The 21,521-nt window shown below is 35.2% G+C and overlaps 1 protein-coding gene across 1 annotated transcript in view; it reads left to right on the forward strand.

The window, feature by feature from the left end:
* GPC6 (glypican 6) overlaps positions 1-21,521 on the forward strand; it is a gene marked incomplete at both ends in the record, with an annotated part of 807,337 nt that overhangs the window by 575,761 nt on the left and 210,055 nt on the right. The window contains one exon of the mRNA XM_082782952.1: positions 12,140-12,305. Coding sequence (XP_082639078.1) covers positions 12,140-12,305 — 166 coding nt within the window. The remainder of the gene's footprint in view (positions 1-12,139; positions 12,306-21,521) is intronic.

The raw sequence follows: 21,521 nt of genomic DNA on the forward strand, positions 1-21,521 counted from the left end.
CATGATTTGGTCCCACATAATGCAGTGGGCATTTATGGAGCCTATAAATAGATGGTGAGCTATTTATAAGGCATGTCTCTAATTTATGCTACTCTGAGTATATTACTAAGACATTGAGTAAGACAATGAGGAACCAGCAGTGCATCTGACCTTTCTGGGATGCCTTAAAAATATGACACCATTCTGCATTTTAGAAGTCAGAAAATAGTTTATATTCCTTTTTCATCTCTGCACTTGTGTATGATCCACACAAAATTTGCTTTATTGTCCTTTCTATCATGCTCCATATTGTGCTTCTTTCATATCATGAAATGGAACAGGAGAATAAGCAAAGTATTTTATTCTGTTTTGTCCCAGATAACCAACTTGTTTTCTTCCAGGATGGAGGGTCTTCAGATTAAAAAAAAAAAAAAAAAAAAAAAAAAAAAAATCTTTAAGTAGCATCTGTAAGGTATTTTCATATACTTACTTGCATGTGAAAATGCCATTTTCAACAAATTCAGACTGTGATTACCTGACCATAAACTTCAAAGTCTCTTTTGCATCAGAATTCCATGTTTCTTAGAGCTGGAAGGAGCTGGAACATACTGGGGGCAATCTATCGTCATTTGTCACCTCAAATCATTGCATAACGTATCACTGACCAAGACTGCCAATATTATATCTTCATTTACTTCTTCTTCATCCAGACTAGTGTGCTCTTGCTGACATCTTACAAGTAGGACATCCCACAGTCTTCTGTACAACTCTCATCTTCATGCCCTTTTTAAGTCAGTAAAACAATTCAGAGGTCAGTGAACACCAAACAGGACTTTGATGTGAGTACCTGTGAGTACTTATTAGAGACCAGAACAGTGTTTCTGTTTTCTTTCTCTGTTTGAGAGAACTGATTTTCTTCTCAGGTGCTTTTCTGTTCTGCATTCTGAACCACGGGAAGTTTGCAAGACTTTTTTCTCAGGTATTTATTTTGCATATCAAGTTTCTTGGGTTTTGAACTGACTTGGCCATACTTCACAACATTTTTTATTTTTTTTAACAGATACCTCTGCACAACATGTCTAACTACTTGATTCATATTATTATCTCCTGATTTGGCAACTCTTCTCTTTTTCTGTCTCAACTGTTTCTCAGATTTTCTCTTCTGTTTATTTGGGGATTTTATTTCCAAATTATCAAGGACCACCCTTCCTATCTCTGATTTATACCTCAGCAATATGTGACCTACTTCTCCATAACCTTTCTTTTCTTCCCAGTAAGCAAAAAGCCATTTTTGCTTGGTTATGCAGAGCCTTGTCTGACTTTTTTCCTCACTGTCCTTTCTTAATTCCTCTTTCAGTTCAGCTCTTCTCCTGACTGTCCTGCAAGGCCAAAACTGCACAAAATTTCTCAGTAACATCCTCATGCTTTTCTTGTTGGAAGGACAAGATAGATTCATCCCCAACTTTAAATATACACATGATGATATTTACACATGAATTAGTTACTCTTTTATAGTACCACTGGAGACATTAATATTCAGCTACTTTAAATTATTTGTTTTAGGTTGAAATGAATCTGTCTTGTAAGGGAGCACAACATATCAGATTTAGATATCAGTGTTTAGTCAAGAAAATACTAAAAAGCTCTTCTAAAATTCTGGACTTAATTGTATTTTCTTCTTCCTCCCCAAATTGCTGTAGTCTCTATAGTCATGGTAGGGGTGTTTCTGATGCTGTTGTTTACAATCATGTCTAAATCCATTTTGTTTTGGTTCCTTCCCCAGTACTGTTGGTTTATGTCTCTACACTGTTAGTACCCTTGACTTCTGAGATGCATCTGATAGTATTCTTGAAATTCCTAATTCTTTTGTCAGTAAAACCTATTTCACTGTTTCCCACAATGTCTTGCACTGCAAGTCCCTGTAAACAATTTCTTATGACATATACATACAACTTCAACAGGCAAGAAGCTTCTGATAAACATTTGGTCCAACATTGTCATTTACAGATCTAAATCACAGGAAGGGAATATAAGTTGCCCAGTGTATCTTTCTTAAATCCTTTCGATATCTGAATGCTTCATTTTGGCTATCAAAGTATAGCCAATATCCTGCTCCTGCACTAAAGAGTTGAAGCCCAATTGCAGTGTTACACTTAAATTAAGAATAAATCAAGAGTTGCACTCTTGATTTAATTCCTACTGACATCAAAGCTAAGAAGGTTTTATTGAAGTTAATGATGAGTTTCTGTTTAAATATCTGTCCATGTTAAGATTTATACCCTTATATTGCTTATCCATGAACATTCTAAACTTTTAAAAGCAGTTTATATTTCTGATATCTGACATTTTTGCTTACACAATTCTGTTTTCAACACTGGAAAATTTAGCACATGATTTCCTATTAAACTAAGGCCTTCTTAGGCCTTAGATAGATATATGTTAAGGCCATATATATTTCTACATAAGTACAGAAGAAAAAATCATGCTCTTTTTTAAGTGAGATTCAGTAAGAAAGCAGAAGGACTACTTTTCATTAAGAGAGTTTCTTAAAGTTTATATTCCAGAAGAGATGGTGGGATTTGAAAAGCTAACAGCTGTGAGTTCATCTCCTGGGAGTGAAAACAAGAAAATAGATTTCAAAGATTTCAACGTACTGCATCCAGGTCTGGGGCCTCCAGCAAAAGAAGGATGTGGACCTGTAAGAGTGGGTCCAGAAAAGGGCCATGAAGATGATCAGAGGGCTGGAGCACCTGTCCTGTGAAGAAAGGCAGAGAAGTTTGATGTTGTTCAGGCTGGAGAAGAGAAGGCTGTGGGGAGACCTCATTGCAGCTCTTCAGTACTTAAACAGGGCTTATAAAAAGATGGAAAGTGACTTTTTACACAGACAGAAAATGATAGGATAAAGGGGAATGGTTTTAAACTAAGAAAGGAGATATTTAGATGACATATATGGAGGAAATTCTTTACTCAGAGACACTGGAACAGGTTGCCCAGAGAAGTTGTGGGTGCCCCATCCCTGGAGGTGTTCAAGACTAGGCTGGATAAGGCCCGAGGCAACCTGATCTAGTGGATGGCATCCCAGACCATGGCAGTGGGATTGAAACTGCATGATCTTTAATGGTCCCTGTCCAATCTATGATTCTAATGACTTTTCACCTTATCTTTGCCCTTGAAATGTTGGAAAAAATAACAGATGGATTCCATACCTCAAATTCTATTTAATGTAGGTTTGCTTGAATATAAGAAAGATAAATATTTTTCCAGAAAATTTGAAAGGCAGATTTTTCAGCTTAACATCTTATGGGATGTAAAACCCCATGTACTGAAGTCTCTTCTCAGCCTGCACTATTTGCAAAGAAATTCCTGCTTTAATCAATTTAATAATCAAACATTTTTTCTACTCCATTCATTTAAACTGATTATTTCTCTGACATGTAAAATGGAATTTCTGAAGGACGTTATAGTATCTAGATCTAATCGTTCAACCATTTTAGTTTGTAAAAACTTAAATTGTAAAAAAAAGGAAAAAAAAAAGTGAATCTTTACTCAGAAGTGACTCAAGAGAGAAAAAAAAAAAAAAAAGTTTTACACAAAATATCCTGTGACTGAAGCTGTTCAAGTGATTTTTTCTAAATTTGGATTTTCTGTATTCAAGTAATTTGATATGCAATTTTCTTAATTTCCTAAATATAGGAAAAGCTATTCTTTTCCTCTGGATATAGATGTTCCATCTCAGTTCAGTAAGCATCTGAACATTTTGCCCTTGCGACTTTTACCCTTGTCCTCCATGGGGAAATTTAAAATTCCACAACTCATTTCTCCCATAATGATTTACCAATTTAAATGCAGCCTCTTGATGTAATCATTTAGACTTGTAGTCTTTGTTTTACTGCAGCCAGTTTCAGAATTACATGTATTGATAACTTAGGCAAAAAATGAGAGTGATACTTATGAGCAGTTTTCAAAATTTCTGATGCATAACTTTCCTGGTTTTATCTATCTAAATACTTTTTATAATTTTCTGTGATGTTTCATTTTTTCATCTGTAAAATGGAGGAGCAATATTTGTTTGCCTTTTAGAACTGTATACTTACAGGTACACATCTACTGATATACTGAAACAACTGAAAAATAGCTCACATTTTAATAAATGTTGGAAAGAGATATAGTTACTATATTTCTCATGATTTCAGAATTATAGATAATGGAAAAAGACATCTCAGTTGGACAATTTCTAAATGTTGTTTTTCTTTTAGAAAAAATACAGTGGTTCCTATGAGTTACAACAGGGTAAGTGCCTAATACTGCAAAACTTGTATCGAGTGGTAAATGTGTAATTTCTTTTTTACATAAAATAACTTTTATAGGCTTCATCTATTTCCTTTGTGGTTTTGTTTTGTTTTGTTTTGTTTTGTTTTTTTCTAATACTTTTAGAGTGTGTTTAACTATGACTAATATATTCATAGTTTTCTAAAGAAGTATTTTATTGGATAGTAAGAAGATATTAAAGTTAGCATTTAGCATTTCTTATCTTTTTCTTCAGATACATCATCCAAGAATTGTGAGAATCTTGTAGCTGTTTAACTGGCTGTAGTGTTTTACTTTTATTTTGGTATAATTCATGCACAAAGTCAAAGACACTAGTACAAAACCATAGTACTCAAAACAGCTCTTGTACATTTCAGTCATCTGCGATACTGTGAAAAAGATTTTCTACTTTTATCTTTAGGAGGTTAGTATTAGTTAGTTAGTATTAGGCTTTATCATTATTATTTTTATTATTTATTTATTATTTATTTTATATTATTTATTATTATTATTTATTTATTATTATTATTATTAGTTAGTATTAGGCTTTTAGTTGGTATAAGCAATTGTTCTCAAATTGACCTTCTATGATATAAATTCCCAAATGAGTATGGCTGAGGCTGTATTTCCATTTATATATCAGATTGTGCTGTAAAAGCAGTGAGCTGAGATCTTAGAGTCTAAGAGACAGACTGAAACAATGAGCAGTATTTCAATATCTTATGAATATTTCTATGTAGTTCTAATTACAGACAGACAGACATATTTTCCATATTTTTCACTGAAATCTGTTGATATCCAGATTATTAAATGAAATCATAAGTAATGTAGTGCTCCTGAAAATAGACAAAATATGAACAAGGACAAAAACAAATCTCTTGGATCTAGCTGCTAGCAAATCTAGTTTGAAAGAAAAGATTAAAATAATTAAAAAAAAAAAAAAAAAAAAAAAAAAAAAGGAGAAAATCAACATTACCGGCTAAGATTTACCTGTTCTCCCTAGTTTCAAAAAAAAAAAAAAAAATCAGTAATTTTTTTTAACCTACTTAGTAGATAGTGTCAAAGATATGTGTGTAGTGAGTGACTGGACTGAAGTTTAGTCTTTGAACTGAATTTAATTAAACTTGAAAGGAAATTTAAAAAGACCTGCACCTCTTAGGTTAGGCGACCTAAAAGTTTACAGCAAAACTGCATAACCTATAAAGTCTACTTCATGGTACATAGTTTGATCCCAATTACATCAATCTAAATGTTTAATTGAAGTTACAATGATTTTACTCTTATTTAATGAAATCAGAAAAAAGATGTACTTAGGAAGAGTTTCCTCAGTTTTAGCAGGTTGAATTCAATAATGAAAAATTCTTAAAATAATTAAAAATTATGTTCTTCCTTCTCTTCTGAAATGCATGGACATCAATTTCTATGTCTCATTGTAATTTAAATAAAATTTGGAGTGGGAAATACTAGAATTAGACTGAAGATCTTTAGGTCAGGAAATGCTAAAATTAAGCTATGGAGTTGTCCACAGATTTATTAACTTTTTGTTGGATGAGTATGGGAGGATTACTACTCTTAGTGGAGTCTGCATATTAGTATGAGACATGATAATTCATTCAAGATCAGACTCTGACCTGGCCACATACATAAGCATTTTATTATTATCACCCTAGTCCTAGTTGAAGCTTTTGAAATAATTAGGCTAGGAACAAAAATATGCTTGGGAAAGAGCTCATTTTTCCATTGAGAATATTAAGTTGGAGATAGAGTACACAGAGAGATAAAAAATGGCACAAGAATGCCTCCATTTCTGAGACTGCACCCCATGACAGGACATAAGACATCAGGTTGCTGAGTGGACAGCTGGATGATCTAACCAATGCAACAGTGCGAGAGACAGGATTCATTTTAAAACTCTGTCTAATTGCAAAGCACTTCCATGGAACCGCAGAAATAGAACACACTGTCTTGTCTTGTAACCTCTCCCCCTTTCCCTCTTGTATAAAGCAACGCGTCTATTACTTTCTCCTGAAGAAAAAATTTCTGTCCACCAGACAGAAATAAGAACTTTCCAACATTTGCCTTGTTGTTAATGCATTTATAGTTTGTGAGATATAAAATGCAATCCCCTTCTCCTTCCCAGGCTATAGGCTATAGGGAAGGTTGTTTTAGTGTAGAGACATTTAAAGGAGTATCTACTTCATGAGCCAGTTGGCTAGAATCAACTCACTCCTCCAAACAGTTTTCTCCCAGCTTTTCATGCTAAGGGATGTCTCCATGTGATTCAAAATGAGATTGGTTTCTTTAAGTGCATTGGAAAAGTTGGAAGGTGTCATATGTCCTGTTGTGGGCTCTGGGATAGCACTCAAACAATCCGGGATGGATTTGTTTTGTTCATAATCGATAGATTTTGTTTTGTGACAAGAAATTACAGTATCTGGATCTAAGCATGGTTTTATACTATGAGTTTAGTTAAATTCAATGTTACTTTGAACAAACAACCCTACTATAGCAACAAACAATACATACCACTACTTCAGTAAGAATTCTCCTATAAATAAAAATAGGGAAACTGCATTTCAGTGTGTTTGACCCTTCTAAAGGTGACCAGTTGTTTAACCAGCTTTTCTGACTTTTTGTATCAGAAAAAAAAAAAAAAAAAAAAAAATATATATATATATATATATATATATATATATATATATATATATGTTGTTTACCTGACAAAGCCAAGACTTTTGATTATAAAAACAGGCCAGGTACATAAAAAAACATGGTCTCTACAGATGTGTTTTTAGGAGAGTACAATTTCATGTTTTCTCCTCCAAAAAATCTCTCCTCAATTATTTATATTTGCAAGCACAGCAGTGCAAAATCTGTCTTCTAGATGAAATAATATTGCTTCAAGAATTTCTGAAAGGGGGAAACAAGTGTTTGGTAATGAAGCCCTTAAGAATCTTGCTTTTTTGTTTGTTTGGTTGTTTGTTTTTGTGTTTTTTTTTGTTGTTGTTGTTGTTTTTTGTGTGTGTGTTGTTGGTTTTTTTTTGCATCTATGTAAAAACTTACAAACTTACAAAAAACTTACAAGATGAAGCTGTCAGAAAATGTTACAAAATGAAGTAGTGTAACATGTCCTGCGGCTACTCGGCTCAATCAAAGCTCAGAAGGGTACTTTTCTGCCATGCTGCAATCTGTGTATGCTTATACTAAAATGAAGATGTCTTAGTCAGGGAGACAACATGATATAATTAATGACTCCTCTATAGCAGTTTCCCCAGTTATGTCATTCAATGTGTTCTGATTGATTTATAGAATACGATTTACATAAGGATTAGTTATTTCTAAACTTTGAAATCTATTCAAATTTCTCTGCTATGATTAGCATAGCCAACTGCAATGCATTTTAAAAGACTAAATAAATAAATAAAACCATATAATAACAAATGTTATTTATGGCAAAATTGATGAAACTCCTTACTGATGAACAGCTTTCTTCAGCAAATGCAGGTTTTAAATAGCTCTGAATGAAATGAATTTTTGCCTTTTGGCTGATCTGCAGAAAAGTATTACTAGCTGTGAGAGATTCTGTGTATAGGTTTTGTGGTTTTATTTTGTTTTTTAGAAGATGGGAAAGAGAAATAGGTTTTGAAAATATATTTCATACAATTTGCCAGCAGCAAGAAGTAGAAAGCCAATATAGATGGTCAAAAAGCAACTTTCTGTCATAATTTCCAAATTTCACGTGTTCATAGCTTTCAGAAATACTCACACTCTAAGCTGATTTTTTTATATGTTTGTTCTTTTACTGAGATTTCAGAATATTAGAGCAAAACCTGATTTATTTATTTATTTATTTATTTTTCTGCATGAGAGTTGCTGTTAGGGAAAAAAGTCCTGACTATTTTCTCTGAAAATGAAGTTACAGAAAAAGATCAGCTGAAGCTGAGAACTGAAACTTAACTGCTCACTGGAGGTTGGATTCACAAAGTCTTCAAAACTCTAAATTAACTGATTCACTTCAATGTTTCCCTTTACCACAGTGAGAAGAGTCAGTCACCTAAAGGTACATTAGTACTATAGGTGACAGGGGGATATGGAGCAACATTGAGAAAAGGACTCATTGTGTTCAGGCCACAGCTTAATTGTTAGCCCTCCTCCTGGATCTATTTTGAACATCTTTCACTGGATTTCTCCATGTGATGCCTGTGTATTCTCTGGAGGAAGTTCCCCTACAGACACTGCCTCCAGAAGGCTGTATGAACATACCTGTCCTGTTTTGGTACCTTCCAATGCTATCCCAAGTGTAATCTAAACACTGCCAAACAAAAACTCCCGTCTCACTTCTAATCATGCATCATTATATTTAGCTTCCTGGTACTCTAGTTGCCTGAAGTGCTACCTCCTATTATTCCAAACACTTTGAGCTGAAAAGTAATGACACAAAATAATTATATATAGTCACTCAGACACCTGGGACTCAGAGCTGTAGTCAAAATACAGTGTAGTAGTATGGGATGTGACCAGCGTGGACCAGGAGGTGCTAGCCATAAGCATTGTGAATGTAAGCCAGACCCTGCCATTTAGCCTCAAATCACTTGGTCCATGTTCATACTTTATTTCATGGTAACTTCTGAGACAGACATCTGCAACTTCCAGCCTGATCTGTGTTGGTCTATGTCTGAGGCTGATATAGATGTATCAGAGGCTTCTATAGAAGCTTTCTCCATTTGCTTTCTTTTTGGAGTCACAGCTTGGCTTCTCACCTTAAAAATGGTGTTGCTTCTCTCAAAACAAAAGCAGGGCAACTCCCTTTCTTGTCAAATGCTGTTCATGATACCACCATTTTATACAGTGGATATTAAAACATTCAGACAAGATCTGACAGACCTGGGTCCTGCTCATCCTTTTTGAATAGTAACAGTTTATCCTGATTACCCTGCAGTAGGTGGGTATGTTCCAGTTAAAGCTGTCCTGCAATGCAAAAAATATCCAAGATTCACTCCACTGTAAATAAATATTCTAACTGGCCCTTAGAGTCCTATGCTAGCAGGTCAGGGATATGATCTGGACCTGTGGCAGAAAAAAACTTGATACCTAGTTACTTCCCAGACTAAACTTCCAATAAAACAAGGGTCACATGAATATTCGTGATATTTGATTGATGTAAATGCAATATAAAAACAGGGACTGTCTTTTGTTCTCTAGCTATGCTTTCCAAGAATGAAATGACTGGGAAATTTTCATGGATGATCAAGATCCCACAGGTATAAGTGCTGCCAGCATGAATACCAAAGTGGACTTGAGAAGGCACAGATTGGAGAACACTGTGGATTACAGTTGAACTTAAGGGTTACTCAGGTGCCAACAACTTTGTGTTGACAAGACTTCTGGGCATAGAAAAAAGAAAAATTTTAAACATGAAAGAAACTTCTCTCATAAAACTTTTGGTGACCACAGATAGAAACATATCTAGCTTTAAACACCATTTTCAAAGTAATTTTGAAGTATCCATCATTAAACACGAGTATTTATATTTTTCTCATATGTCCCTTTGGGTACTAATCTTTTTGTAAAAAAGGATCTGTTCTAGTTTGGGAGGTATAAAGATAAAATGTTAGATAAGTGACTCTAGAAAAAATTGTTCTGAGAAGTGGAAATAATGAAGATAATCTTTCCTTCACTTTACACCTTGTATTTGGATTTTCTGGTGTTTAAGAAGGTTAAAGTTCTACCTGGGGCTTTTTGAACTCCTGGGATATTAATAGATTGTCCATGTGTATTCTTCGAGGGTTTTTTTTGTGGAAATTACCTCGTGCTTCAACCTTTTCCTCAATAAAACAAGTAATAGAGCCTCTCTCCTTTTCTTCTCCCAGTAGTCTGTTTTCAAATAGATGGTAGGATATTAATGTACTAAGACCTGAAGTCTTCAGTCAAATTTGATTGAAATTGGCCAACATGTTCAAAAGCTATTAGAAATGGATTACTAAATATACCTTCACACACACCATGATAGTTTTGTGTAAGTAAAGTGCATTTCTCAAGGAAACCAAGGCAAAAATCATCTCTGAGCATAGTCAGAAGTATCTGTTCTAATGTTTAACAGAGACATTTTCATGTAAAAATGTCCAGTGTAAAGAATATATTCAGCATAGTCCTCTAAAAATCAATGATTCAACACCAAAAAGAGGAAATGAAATTGGGGGGAGGGAGGGGAGGGAGGGAAGCTATTTTAGTACAGTATAAAACATCAGTCAGTTTAGCATGCAGTCAGCAGTGCAGTCAGATTCATACTTTCACCCCATTTTAGTACAATTTCCTAGAAATATAGAAAAACAGATCAAATTCATATTAGAAGTGTTGTATTTAATTATAAACTAACAGAATGAGTGAAAGGAGTTTCATTGCTTTGCACTCTCCTGTCCAGAAATTCTCAAATCACTGAGGAACCTGTAGCCCTTCTGTCACTGCTCTAGATTGTCACTCTGACAAGGTAAGCATATGCTCCACTGCACCATGACAAGACATTTTGCTAATAGTACCTAAAATTCTGCACTTTTAATCCAAGATGGATTATCTGGGATGAAAACATATATTATAATAGTACATAAGATTTTTAAAATCTGAGATGAAATAAGTAAGGAAATGAGGAGTTAAGGGGAAAAAAATGTTCACCTAGGGAATGTTAAGTGGTCATCAAATGTAACTAATGTAACTAATTTGGACAGTTTAAATTTAGATATGGAGTGAGTTTTCTGTGGATGTCCTCCAGAAGATGATCTATCCTATCCGTCAATAGAAAGGATAAAGAAACCACCCCAAAAAAGACCTCCATGGAATATGGAAGACATTACTGAATAGACGTCTAGCATTATGACAACTAAAAAAAAATGAGAGTAAAGATCCTATCATTAGAGATAATGGAGAAGCCTTGTGAGAAAAAACCTTTCTCTAACCTGTATGCTCCCTTTCCAGGAAATCCATACTCTTCTAGTGCAAACTGTAATTCATATCACTATAGATTTATCTCTACATACTGCTTTCTTCTGTCAGCTATGCCCAATGTTAATGACTTTGACTTAAAAACCTAAACTCATCAGAGCCTTTCCATCGGCTCTGATGGCTGTTCTAAGCTCATTATGTTCAGCCATGTTGTGATATACTGATATACTGATAAATAAATAGAAACACATTACACTATTGTCTATACAATGTTTTTCTGTTTTTGTTTGTTTGTTTGTTTTAATTTTGATTTTTTGTTCCTTTGTGAGAACGTGAAAGATTAAGCCATACAGAAATCCATGTCTAATCTCTTTATGAAGTTGTCTGAGAAGATAGAAGGGTATTTTTGTCTGAAAACAGGATGATATCCTTTTATCAAGGCACAGTCCTGAATAACTTTATAGAAATAATCAGGATTATTCTGGATGTACCATGTTTTAGTAAAGAAAAAAATCTGATCCAGTGACTGGCATCTTGAATGAGAAGAGTGTTGGATGTCCTCAGCATCTTCCATGTTAGGATCAGTCAGTTTCTGTCCAACTTATTTCCTGGATGTTTTTCCTTCGTGTTCTAGTAGACTTTATGTGGGAGGGCTGGGGTAGAAAGCACTGCCATCAGGAGGGGAGTGTTCATTTTTGCATTCCTGAAAGTCACTGCTGGCTGTACTAAATGAAGATAATTGGTAGGAACTGATTAGTCTCATAGGAGGGCATTATTTAGGGTTGAGAACTTCTCACAAATTGTCCCTTCTGCACTTATTGCTTGAGAGGCATAATCTCAGTGACCCCAACATTCACAGAACAGGAGATTGATTTCCTCCTTTTTTCTTTTTCTTTCCCCCCATCAAACTCTGCAGGTCAGTCCCACCCCAGGGTGCATCCGGGCGTTAATGAAGATGTTGTACTGCCCTTACTGCAGAGGACTTCCCACTGTGAAACCTTGCAACAACTATTGCCTCAATGTAATGAAGGGCTGCCTAGCAAATCAGGCTGATTTGGATACTGAGTGGAATCTGTTCATAGGTAAGAGGAGTTTAAATATTAGTGGAAGGAAATGCAGGTAATAGTAAACATCTTCAGAATTTTGTGAGGTTAGAAGTTTCTGTTGGTCAATATTTGCAATGAATCAATTGTAGATGCATCTCACTTTCTAATTGACCTTCTTGGCTTGCAGTAAAAAAAAAAAAAAAAAAACAAAAAAAAAAAAACACTTCCAACCTAGAGCCAATCATATTTCATATTTCAAAATGATTGGTTTGGTGTTCCAGGTTCTGAGCTGCTGAGCTGAATTATTATAAGATATGTGAAACATTGAGAAAGCTTTGGTTGAGGATATGATAACAAGCTTAACATGGCAGAAATAGCATGTACTACAACTGAAAACAAGGTTCTTGCAAGCTGATAATAATAAGCAAGATGATAACATCATATAAGATCCATTTAACATAAAATATAACAACTGCTTTTCTTGATTATGGTAGTATATTAGTATATAAGCAAAAAAACTTTAAAAGTTACAAACATGCAAAATTATTAATTCCCTGTTCACAGTTAAAATATGTTAATGACTCAATTTCAGTTTGCTGAATAGAAAATATCAAACATACAAGCATAATGTTAGTATGGAGTATAGAGAATGTATTTAAGGAAAACTGCTATTACAGTTTTATTTATATAATTCTTCACTCAAGTAAACTAATAAACAAAGAAAGAAATGTCCTTTAATAGCCATTCAGATATCCTGGAGCAAAAGAACTCCCTGAAGAGTAATATTTAAAAAGAAATAAGGTCTTCAAATTGATTCTGATCATACATAGTACAAGGATAGGGTGAGGAATTAGTGAAGGCTAATGATAATATAGAAAGAACAGAAGCAGCTAGTTACATCAACCCCTAATGAGCATCCTACGCTAAACTGTATTTTTGGAAAACAAAAGCAGATGGAAAACATGGCATAAAGCTCTTTTAATATAACTAAAGAAAGCAAATATTGTTTTCTACTCTTGGAAAGACAAAATATGAGCAGTCTTATTTTGCTAATTTCAAACCCCACTGACCAATGTGACACTGAAAGCACGACTCTGACTCACACATGGATTTTCAGTTTACTCATCACAGAAGTAGAAGATGGATAGGGAGAAGAAAACAGGATGAGAAAATGAATTAGAGTATGCAAAATGACAAACAGTATTAGGTGTGCTATAAAAATAGCATAAGCAGAAATGCAAATAACAATAATAAACAAGTGGTGCAAATTGACATGCATTCTCAGTCCCTTGTACTTGTTAAAGGAGCTGTCACAGGAAGCAACACTGTATGGAGGGGTACCTGTGGCATTACTGGTGTGAAAGGAGGAGTCAGTTCATCATCAGAAAGCTAAATATTAACGGATGGGAAAGCAATGCTGACCTATTAAATGTATAATGAAAACTACTTTCACTTTGATGATAAAGAGAAAGCTGAATTGTGACTAATTCTAATCAAAGAAAATGTAGGCTTTTAGAAATATATAGATATCTATAAATTAAAACAAGCAACAGAGTTTTTATTAAGGTAAGCACCTGTCCAAATCAAAAACTGGAATGTAAAATTTCATGTCTTAAGAGAAGATTTTCTTTTCTGGTACTTTGAATTCAGTGAGAGAGCTGGGCAGGGTAAGTATTGTTTTAAAGAAGTGTGGAAATGCTTACTGATACAGACTTTCAAAGTCTTTGATGTGAAGCCCTTGTCTTCATCAATGTCTCTCACATTTTGATCGTTCCTGCTCTCAGAGAAGCAAAACTCCATAAAAGCTTGTATATTTTGTTAAAATATGGTGCTAATTTATTAAATACCATGTAAAACACTAATCACTTCCTAAAGGAAAGCAGACTGCTATGCAATTTTCCCCTCGGGTCAGTGATGACAAGGCAGTATAAAGCACTAATACATCAAGACATGTTTTCTCTTTCTTCTACCTATACAACTTTCCCTGTATAAATTGATAGAAGAAGGAATAGAGAAGGTGAGATAGACATTTTCCTGTGTTTGGAAAAGGTATTCTGTTTTATCCCATTTTGTGAGACCTTTGACAGCTTTTCTGAGGATGAGGGTCCTTAGTCCTTCCTTTATAAAAGATTGAAATGCAGCAAGTTGTCTCTGCCTCTGACAGCTGTCAGAGGCTTTCTAATAACACATGCAATTCCCTTAGTACTAAACACAACAAAACTTCTACTCACTGAATTAAAACGAACGGCAGCACTTTACAGCACCACTGAGCTATGAAAGATTGGAAAGCATGCATGAGCAGTTTTTATTCCTGTTCCAATGTTAGGAACCATGCACTAGGCAAAGAAATAATAATTTTGTGCACTAACAGTCCCTGCATAGGCAGGAATCCCAAATGTTAGTGCATATTCATACACAACAAGATAAGTTTGCTTAGCTTAAAATCTGTGTATTGCAAGGACGTTTTGGCAAAAGTTAGTATTGGGAAAAAACTCTCAGATGTGTTTGTTACTAACCAAGCAAATAGTATAATTTAGACTACATATTCTAGTATTGTTTTGTAGTTACTCTAATTGTCCAGCAACAACTAAAATCTACAAGTGAGGAGGAGCAGTGGAAAGTAAATGGGCTCTCTGACAACAGGATGTGTTAACATGTTCCACCTAGTTTATAACTGCAAAAGTCAGAACTGAAGTCACATTTATATAGCACTAATAAATCTTACATTCACTTTTAAAGCTAGGGAGAGTAGAACAACTTCCCCTAAACATCTGGTGCTTTCCAAGATTTTATAGACTGTGAAAATTGGTAAGAGGTTAAACAGCTGCAGCAACATGACACACGGTTTATTATATTTTTCCTTTTTGTGTCACCTTAAGATCTGTGTCTTTTTTGTGTAACATTTCACTACAGGGGTTTTGTATTTTGTTTTCATTATTGCATAATAAAAGCCAAATGTAACACATCCTGTTCAAGCAGAATTCCTATGAATATCAGAATTTTGCATGACAAAAACAACAGAGTCATTAATAACTACATTATAATTACAAAACCATAATGATTAAATGCTTCTTCCAGGTACCTATAAAATATTTAAGAGATAAATCAGCCACACCAACTTCAAAAAATGTGTATTTTGAGAAAGCTTGCTTTTGATGTTTTGCCTCTTAGTTACCTCTCATAATGTCCTTTGCATCAGTCTCAGGCAAAGTTAGCAAGGGAAAGGTAAAAAGGATGAGTAGAGGAACTGCACTGCTAAGGAAGGAGATTGCCTCAGGGGAGGAGCTGACTGATTCAGTGGAATGGGGAAAAGAAGATTTTCTAGGTCCCATGTCCCAACAGATACAGTCAAAATTATACTTCTTTCCATGGAGCAATAGCAATTAACAGTGGTAAGGATCAAGGACCCCACCAGTTTTTCCATCATGGAAACACAGAAGAGACAATGCTGAAGTTATTCCTACTTACAAAGATTTGAAAACTATCTATCTTCGGGAATTACATTCAATTTTAGTAACACTGTTACTCATCTTTCTTTAGCAACCCTTTATTTCAGTCCCCATTTCCATCTTGAGATTCTTTCAACTGCTCTTTATCTCAGGCAGGCATGTCAGCCAAGGAACTAGCTCCCCTTAGTGGGCACGACAGTTTTCCTTGGTGCCCTCATTCAGCTTCAGAAGCAACACCTGCAGAAAGATGGTTTTCATGTAGGAACCTGCACCTCTTATTCTGATCATTGACTCAGGATGGCAAAATGGCTATAACCTATTTTCTTTCTGTAGGATTTCTTTCTCAGCCAGCAGTAGGTTTAACTTTCTTCTATCTTGAGACAAAAATGTAGATGAGACTAAATCTAAGTGAGACTGTGAGTCAAATATGATACCCCTATATTCAGATCAGAAAAATAGTAAAAATAAAGATACTTGCTTTAATCATGCCAATGATTGTACTTGGGTTTATTTTGTAGACATCTAAAATAAATCATAAATGCTCTGATACTGCATTTAGTAACAGTCTACAGTAATGTCGTGCCTGTTTAGATCATGTTTGCTTTGCTGCAATCTATGGAGGTTTGTCACTTTGTCACTACATGACTATTAATAGCAGCAGAAATTACAAGTTCAGTTTGTGTTTGTTTGTTTGTTTGTTTGTTTTTATTTATGTATTTATTTATTGGTTGGTGTTTTTTCTAAGAACCACTGAACAGTAAATCAGTCATGTCTTGACTTTTCTCCTGTGTTTTAGTAGAAGGGAGACTGGGGTAAACACTTCAGGAGTTGTGCAGTAACAGAAATGTCCAAGTGGCTGTGGATCTGATTTCTTAAGGCACAGCTCAGGACCACATCCTTGTCTGTGAAAAAAAGCCAAGGGGATCCTGCACTAGTCCATGGTCACAACTGAATAGCAAGCTGTTTTGCTAGTAGTATATTCAATATTTGATAAGTTTTGTAGTGTAGCAAGGCAGATCCCTCTGTGATGTTCCCAAACTATAGTTTTCAAGGCCAGCAAAGCTAGCATCCAGGCTCAGAGAGCCAGAGCCATCTCTTACTGCCAGTATCCTGCTATCCAGCATCCACAGAAAATCATACCTTCAAGGTTTCAGCAAAAGCTTCTCCTGCCAGTCTTGAAGTTATTTCACTTACTGTCTGTGCAGCAGCTCTGAACTACTAATAAACTTTTTCATTGCTGTGCTTTAAAAATCTTTTTTTTTCCTCCCCATGAGTATGACTCAGACACTTACCTTAGGAGACCTCTTGAGATAGAGCATACCATACAATCTCCATTATAGCAACTCAATCATTTTAAGTAAAACACCCCATCAAAACCTTAACTACTTACTCTTAATGAAAGCTTTAGAGTGATGAAAATATGCAATCAGTTTTATTTACTGCTTACAAAAGCCCTCAGGACTGTGTGTTTTCTCTGTTCCGTGTGCAAGCACAAGGATAAATATTTTCCTATTAAAGCTTCAAAAGACCACCCAGATCTGTTTCCTGTTACTAGCTTATTATGAGAATAACTGTGCTCTTCAAGAATCACATTGGTTCATGAAAAAAAAAAAAAAATAGGAAAAATTCCTGCTCCTACTTGAGGATAGTAAGTAAGAGCTAAAAAAAGGATTTTATCAACTCTGGTTACCTGGCACTTGAATTTCTTCCCTCTGCCACCCTCAGCTGTAATCACTGTATGAAAGTATGCTGTGACATTTATTATATGTTAGCTTCTCTCAAGAACTCAGGGAGGAAAAAAAAAACCTGAGATCATTCCCTCCATGGAGAAGCACTGCAGAAGATTCCTGGTGTGCCATTTCTCCAAATTCAGAGTTTCTGGTAGAATTTTTTGCATTTTAACTTGATGGAGAGTGAGTACTTGCAAACAAAAAATAAAATTTCATATGAAAACTGATCACATTCACAGTTAGGGCAGCCTACAAATCAAAATGTATAAAGACTTATGTCCTGATTTTAGCTAGGATAGAGTTCATTTTCTTCCTTGTAGCTGGTACAGTGCTGTGTTTGGGATTTAGGATGAGAATAATGCTGCTAACACACCAATGTTTTAGTTGTAGCAGAGCAGTGTTTACAGAGCCAAGGACTTTTCTGCTTCTTATGCTGTCCTGCCAGCAAGGAGGCTGGGAATGCACGAAGAGCTGGGAGGAGGCACAGCCAGGACAGCTGGCACAGGCTGGCCAGAGGGATATCCAATACCGTATGGTGCCATGATGAACAATAAAACTGAGACTGCTGCTCAGGGTGTGCACCACTTGTTTTGTATATTCCTTTATCATTATTGCTATTACTATTACTATTATTATTATTTTCCCTTCCTTTTCTGTCCTATTAAACTGTCTTTATCTCAACCCATGATTTTTTAGGTTTTTTTTTTTAGATTCTTTCCCCCATCCCACTGGCAGGGGGAAGGTATGGTTGAAGCAAATGGCTGTGCCGTGTTTAGCTGCCAGGTTAAAGCACAACATCTTATTTTCAGTTAATCATTCAGGATCAAATCATCCTTTCTTGCTTTCTTCCTGAATTAAGAAATTTCTTAGAGAAAGTCTAGTGCCTCCAGAGATGGAGAAATAATATTTTCTTTAAGCCTCCTCTCTTTGTACACTATAGCAGTTATTATTTTACACTGATCACTATTCCCTTATTTGAAGTGGCAATGTTTGTTGGATAGCTGTAAAGGTTCTGGAGTGCAATCCTGATTATCAATGACAAAAAAAATGGTATCTGTAGTTTCAATTTTTTTTCTCCACTTAGCTTATCTTTCCCAAAAGAAGGGAAAATTGGTAGAATACTGTGTTGTGTGTTGCAACTGCAAATGCAGTTGCTCAAAAAGTTAAGAACTAGACTTGTGGACATAAACCTAATGTTCTTTATGGAAAATAAATAAATAAAAAAATAAAAAGTATACTTTGAGCCCACTTGCCAGCACAATGTATTGACAGTCCCACTAAAAGGAATTTGCAGAGTTAACATAAAACAGTTATAACAGCTCAGGATAAAAAAAAATGTAGTTAAACAAAACAGTGAGTCCAACTTGAAGAACTAGAAGATATCTAATTAAAATATTACAGCATTATAATTTTTAAATTCTCTAATTAGTAGCAGCCTTCACAATTTCCCCTTTGTTTTCCAGAAATACAAAATCACTGCCTATGGCCTGTGCTTGGGCAGAGCATATAGGAGCACCCCTGAAATACAGGGACTATCACTATTCACTGAGCAAAATAACAATGCATAGAAGAGGGAAACTATTTGCTTTTTCTCTGCTGCTTCTCTTTGCTCAGAAGCATAAAGTGCAACCTGGGCAAGTAATTCCTCAGATGGTAATGAATTCAACCTGAGAGAAGCTCTCTGAAGTTGCGGGACTGCCAGCAGCATGCAAATAACACTAGCACTTGCCTGCATCTTAAACTCTACTTACCCTGCTAAACCTCTGAACCTCCCCACTGGGGCAATACAATTTCTTGCAAACAGCTCACAGCATCCAGTGACTTGAATATTTGCTTTAGGATGTGTCATTGAGGAAGAAGGTTCTCTTCTGTGTTACTAAGGGGATCATCTGCTCTAGTTACAGCTTGAAGAGGGCTGGGGCTCATCTGGCTTGATCTTACTGTTTGTTGACACCACCAGCAGCTCTTCACTAGGACGATGCATCCTGGAAGGATGCTAATAGTGTCAGTCAGGGGAATTCTCAAGAACTGTTAATACTGAAGAGGGGATTTAGATATCTGAAGATGCAAATGATTAGTTGAATGATAGCAGCTTCTTTGCTTAGCTTTAACTGGACTTATGGAAATGTAAATAATTATGTCACCTCTGCTAAGGACAGAAATGTGATAGCGTGTATGAAACATGTCATCTGTCATCATGCCACGTGACAGCTGCAAATACAGGATCAAATTCAGCAGTCTTGGAATTCTGTCTTTGCCATCCTTATGCAATACACCTGAACTGTGTGATTTCTGAATTTGCAGGAAAACCTTCTCAAAGTTTGAAGTGGTATTGCATGCTCAGAGTTTTCACCAGACACAATGAGGCCCTAATTCAACTACAGCATTTACGTGCTACAGCTGAAGTATCATTTGAAAATAATTATACAGATCAGAATTGTCAAAAAATAAAAAAGTCTAAAAGATTTTATAATGAAACTATAATACATAAGTGATGACTTTTTAGTTCCATTTTCAGTGCTTATCTCCAATTCCCTCATATCACTACACATCAAAGTAAAATGACAGGGTAGTATACATACACTCCGTTTGGAGGTTTCAAGGAACAGCAAATTCCTGTATTTATATTCAGAAGTGCTGGGGAAGCTGTTTTGCCACTGCCCTTCAAAAGAGTCTGAATGAACACAGTGGTGTTATATGAGACCTTGTTCATTAGAAAGAGGAGAATGTGTTAATTATTAATTAATTGAATATTGCATGATTCAAACATTTTATTTTGTACTTTTCCAAGTCCATACTTGTACTGTCTCAGGAGAATTCTTGCTTTCAGAAGTGTAATAAACAGTACTGCTCTTTATGTCCTAGGTTGCCATGTATATTAACAGCTCCAAAGAGTTTTTTCTTCAGTGAAGGAATTGATCTTGCAATTAAATATTCTCATGTGGGCTACATCTCTGTTTACCTGTACAGGAAACCCTCAGGCAGTTCACTGTGCCAATCTCCCTATTTCATAGGCAAGGGACCAGCTGAGAAATACTGTGCCTTATAGCTGTCTGGTTTCTCTTCTGTTTTGGGGGATTTGGGGCACTCAGTCTCACTGGCATACGAAATGAGCGGGTGAATGGAGAGTACATCCAGACTCCAGCACTTGTTCTTGCTCGTGAGGTTCACTTACCAGAAAGAGCTACTTCAATGTAGGTGTTTGGTTTTTTTTTGCAGGAATACAAAAGCAGCAGATGAATGTGTGACTTTTTTCCTCTTTCTGCAGAAGCAGAACATTTACAAAATGTTTTTTTGTTTGTTTGTTTGTTTTTTAATTGCTTTAAAGAAATATTTTAAAAGAAAAGGTCTTTCTATTCTGCTGCACAGATGACTTGTGGAACAAAATCAAGAGTCATAGTTCTGAATTTAGACTGTTTGAAGATAGTGAATGCAAGTATAATTTAGGATTTAATTAAAATACCGAACTGAGGAACCGTTTGTTGTTTCTAACTGTAGTTGGACAAACTGGAACACCATACATAAACTGCAGCTGATACCCATCTCACATATAAACATATCTGGTTAAACAGCCCATTTGTATACCTTGCTCCTTCCCTTTTCAAAGTCTGTGCTTTGTGTAAGTAGTTTTTATTACCCTTTGGCAAGTAAAGAATTTAGAAGTAACTATTTTTGCAAGAATTATGTTGGTGAATGGAACACTTTCTTTACATATTATTGATATATATTGAAGGATAAAATCTGTTTTTTCTAAACAGAAATAAACAAAAATAAGTTTAATTTAAGAAAACTAATTAAGCCCTAGAGTAAGTACATTATTTTTAACAATATAAATACATTTATATAAATTATTAATTAATTAAATATTTTAGTTTTCCATTTGCTCTGACCAATTGATTTACCAACTATTTCAGATTTTCTAAGGTCTGTATTAGAAATAAATGTCAAATTATATTCTCCATTATTCAAATAAATGTAATGTAGAGACGCAAGTAACCAAGAGCAATTTTTTTCACAGCAAGGAAACACACTACCTTACTACTGTCAGAAAACTTGGTAATATTTGAAAATGC

This window comes from Aythya marila, assembly GCF_965140915.1.
Source record: "Aythya marila genome assembly, chromosome: 1".
NCBI lineage: Eukaryota > Metazoa > Chordata > Aves > Anseriformes > Anatidae > Aythya > Aythya marila.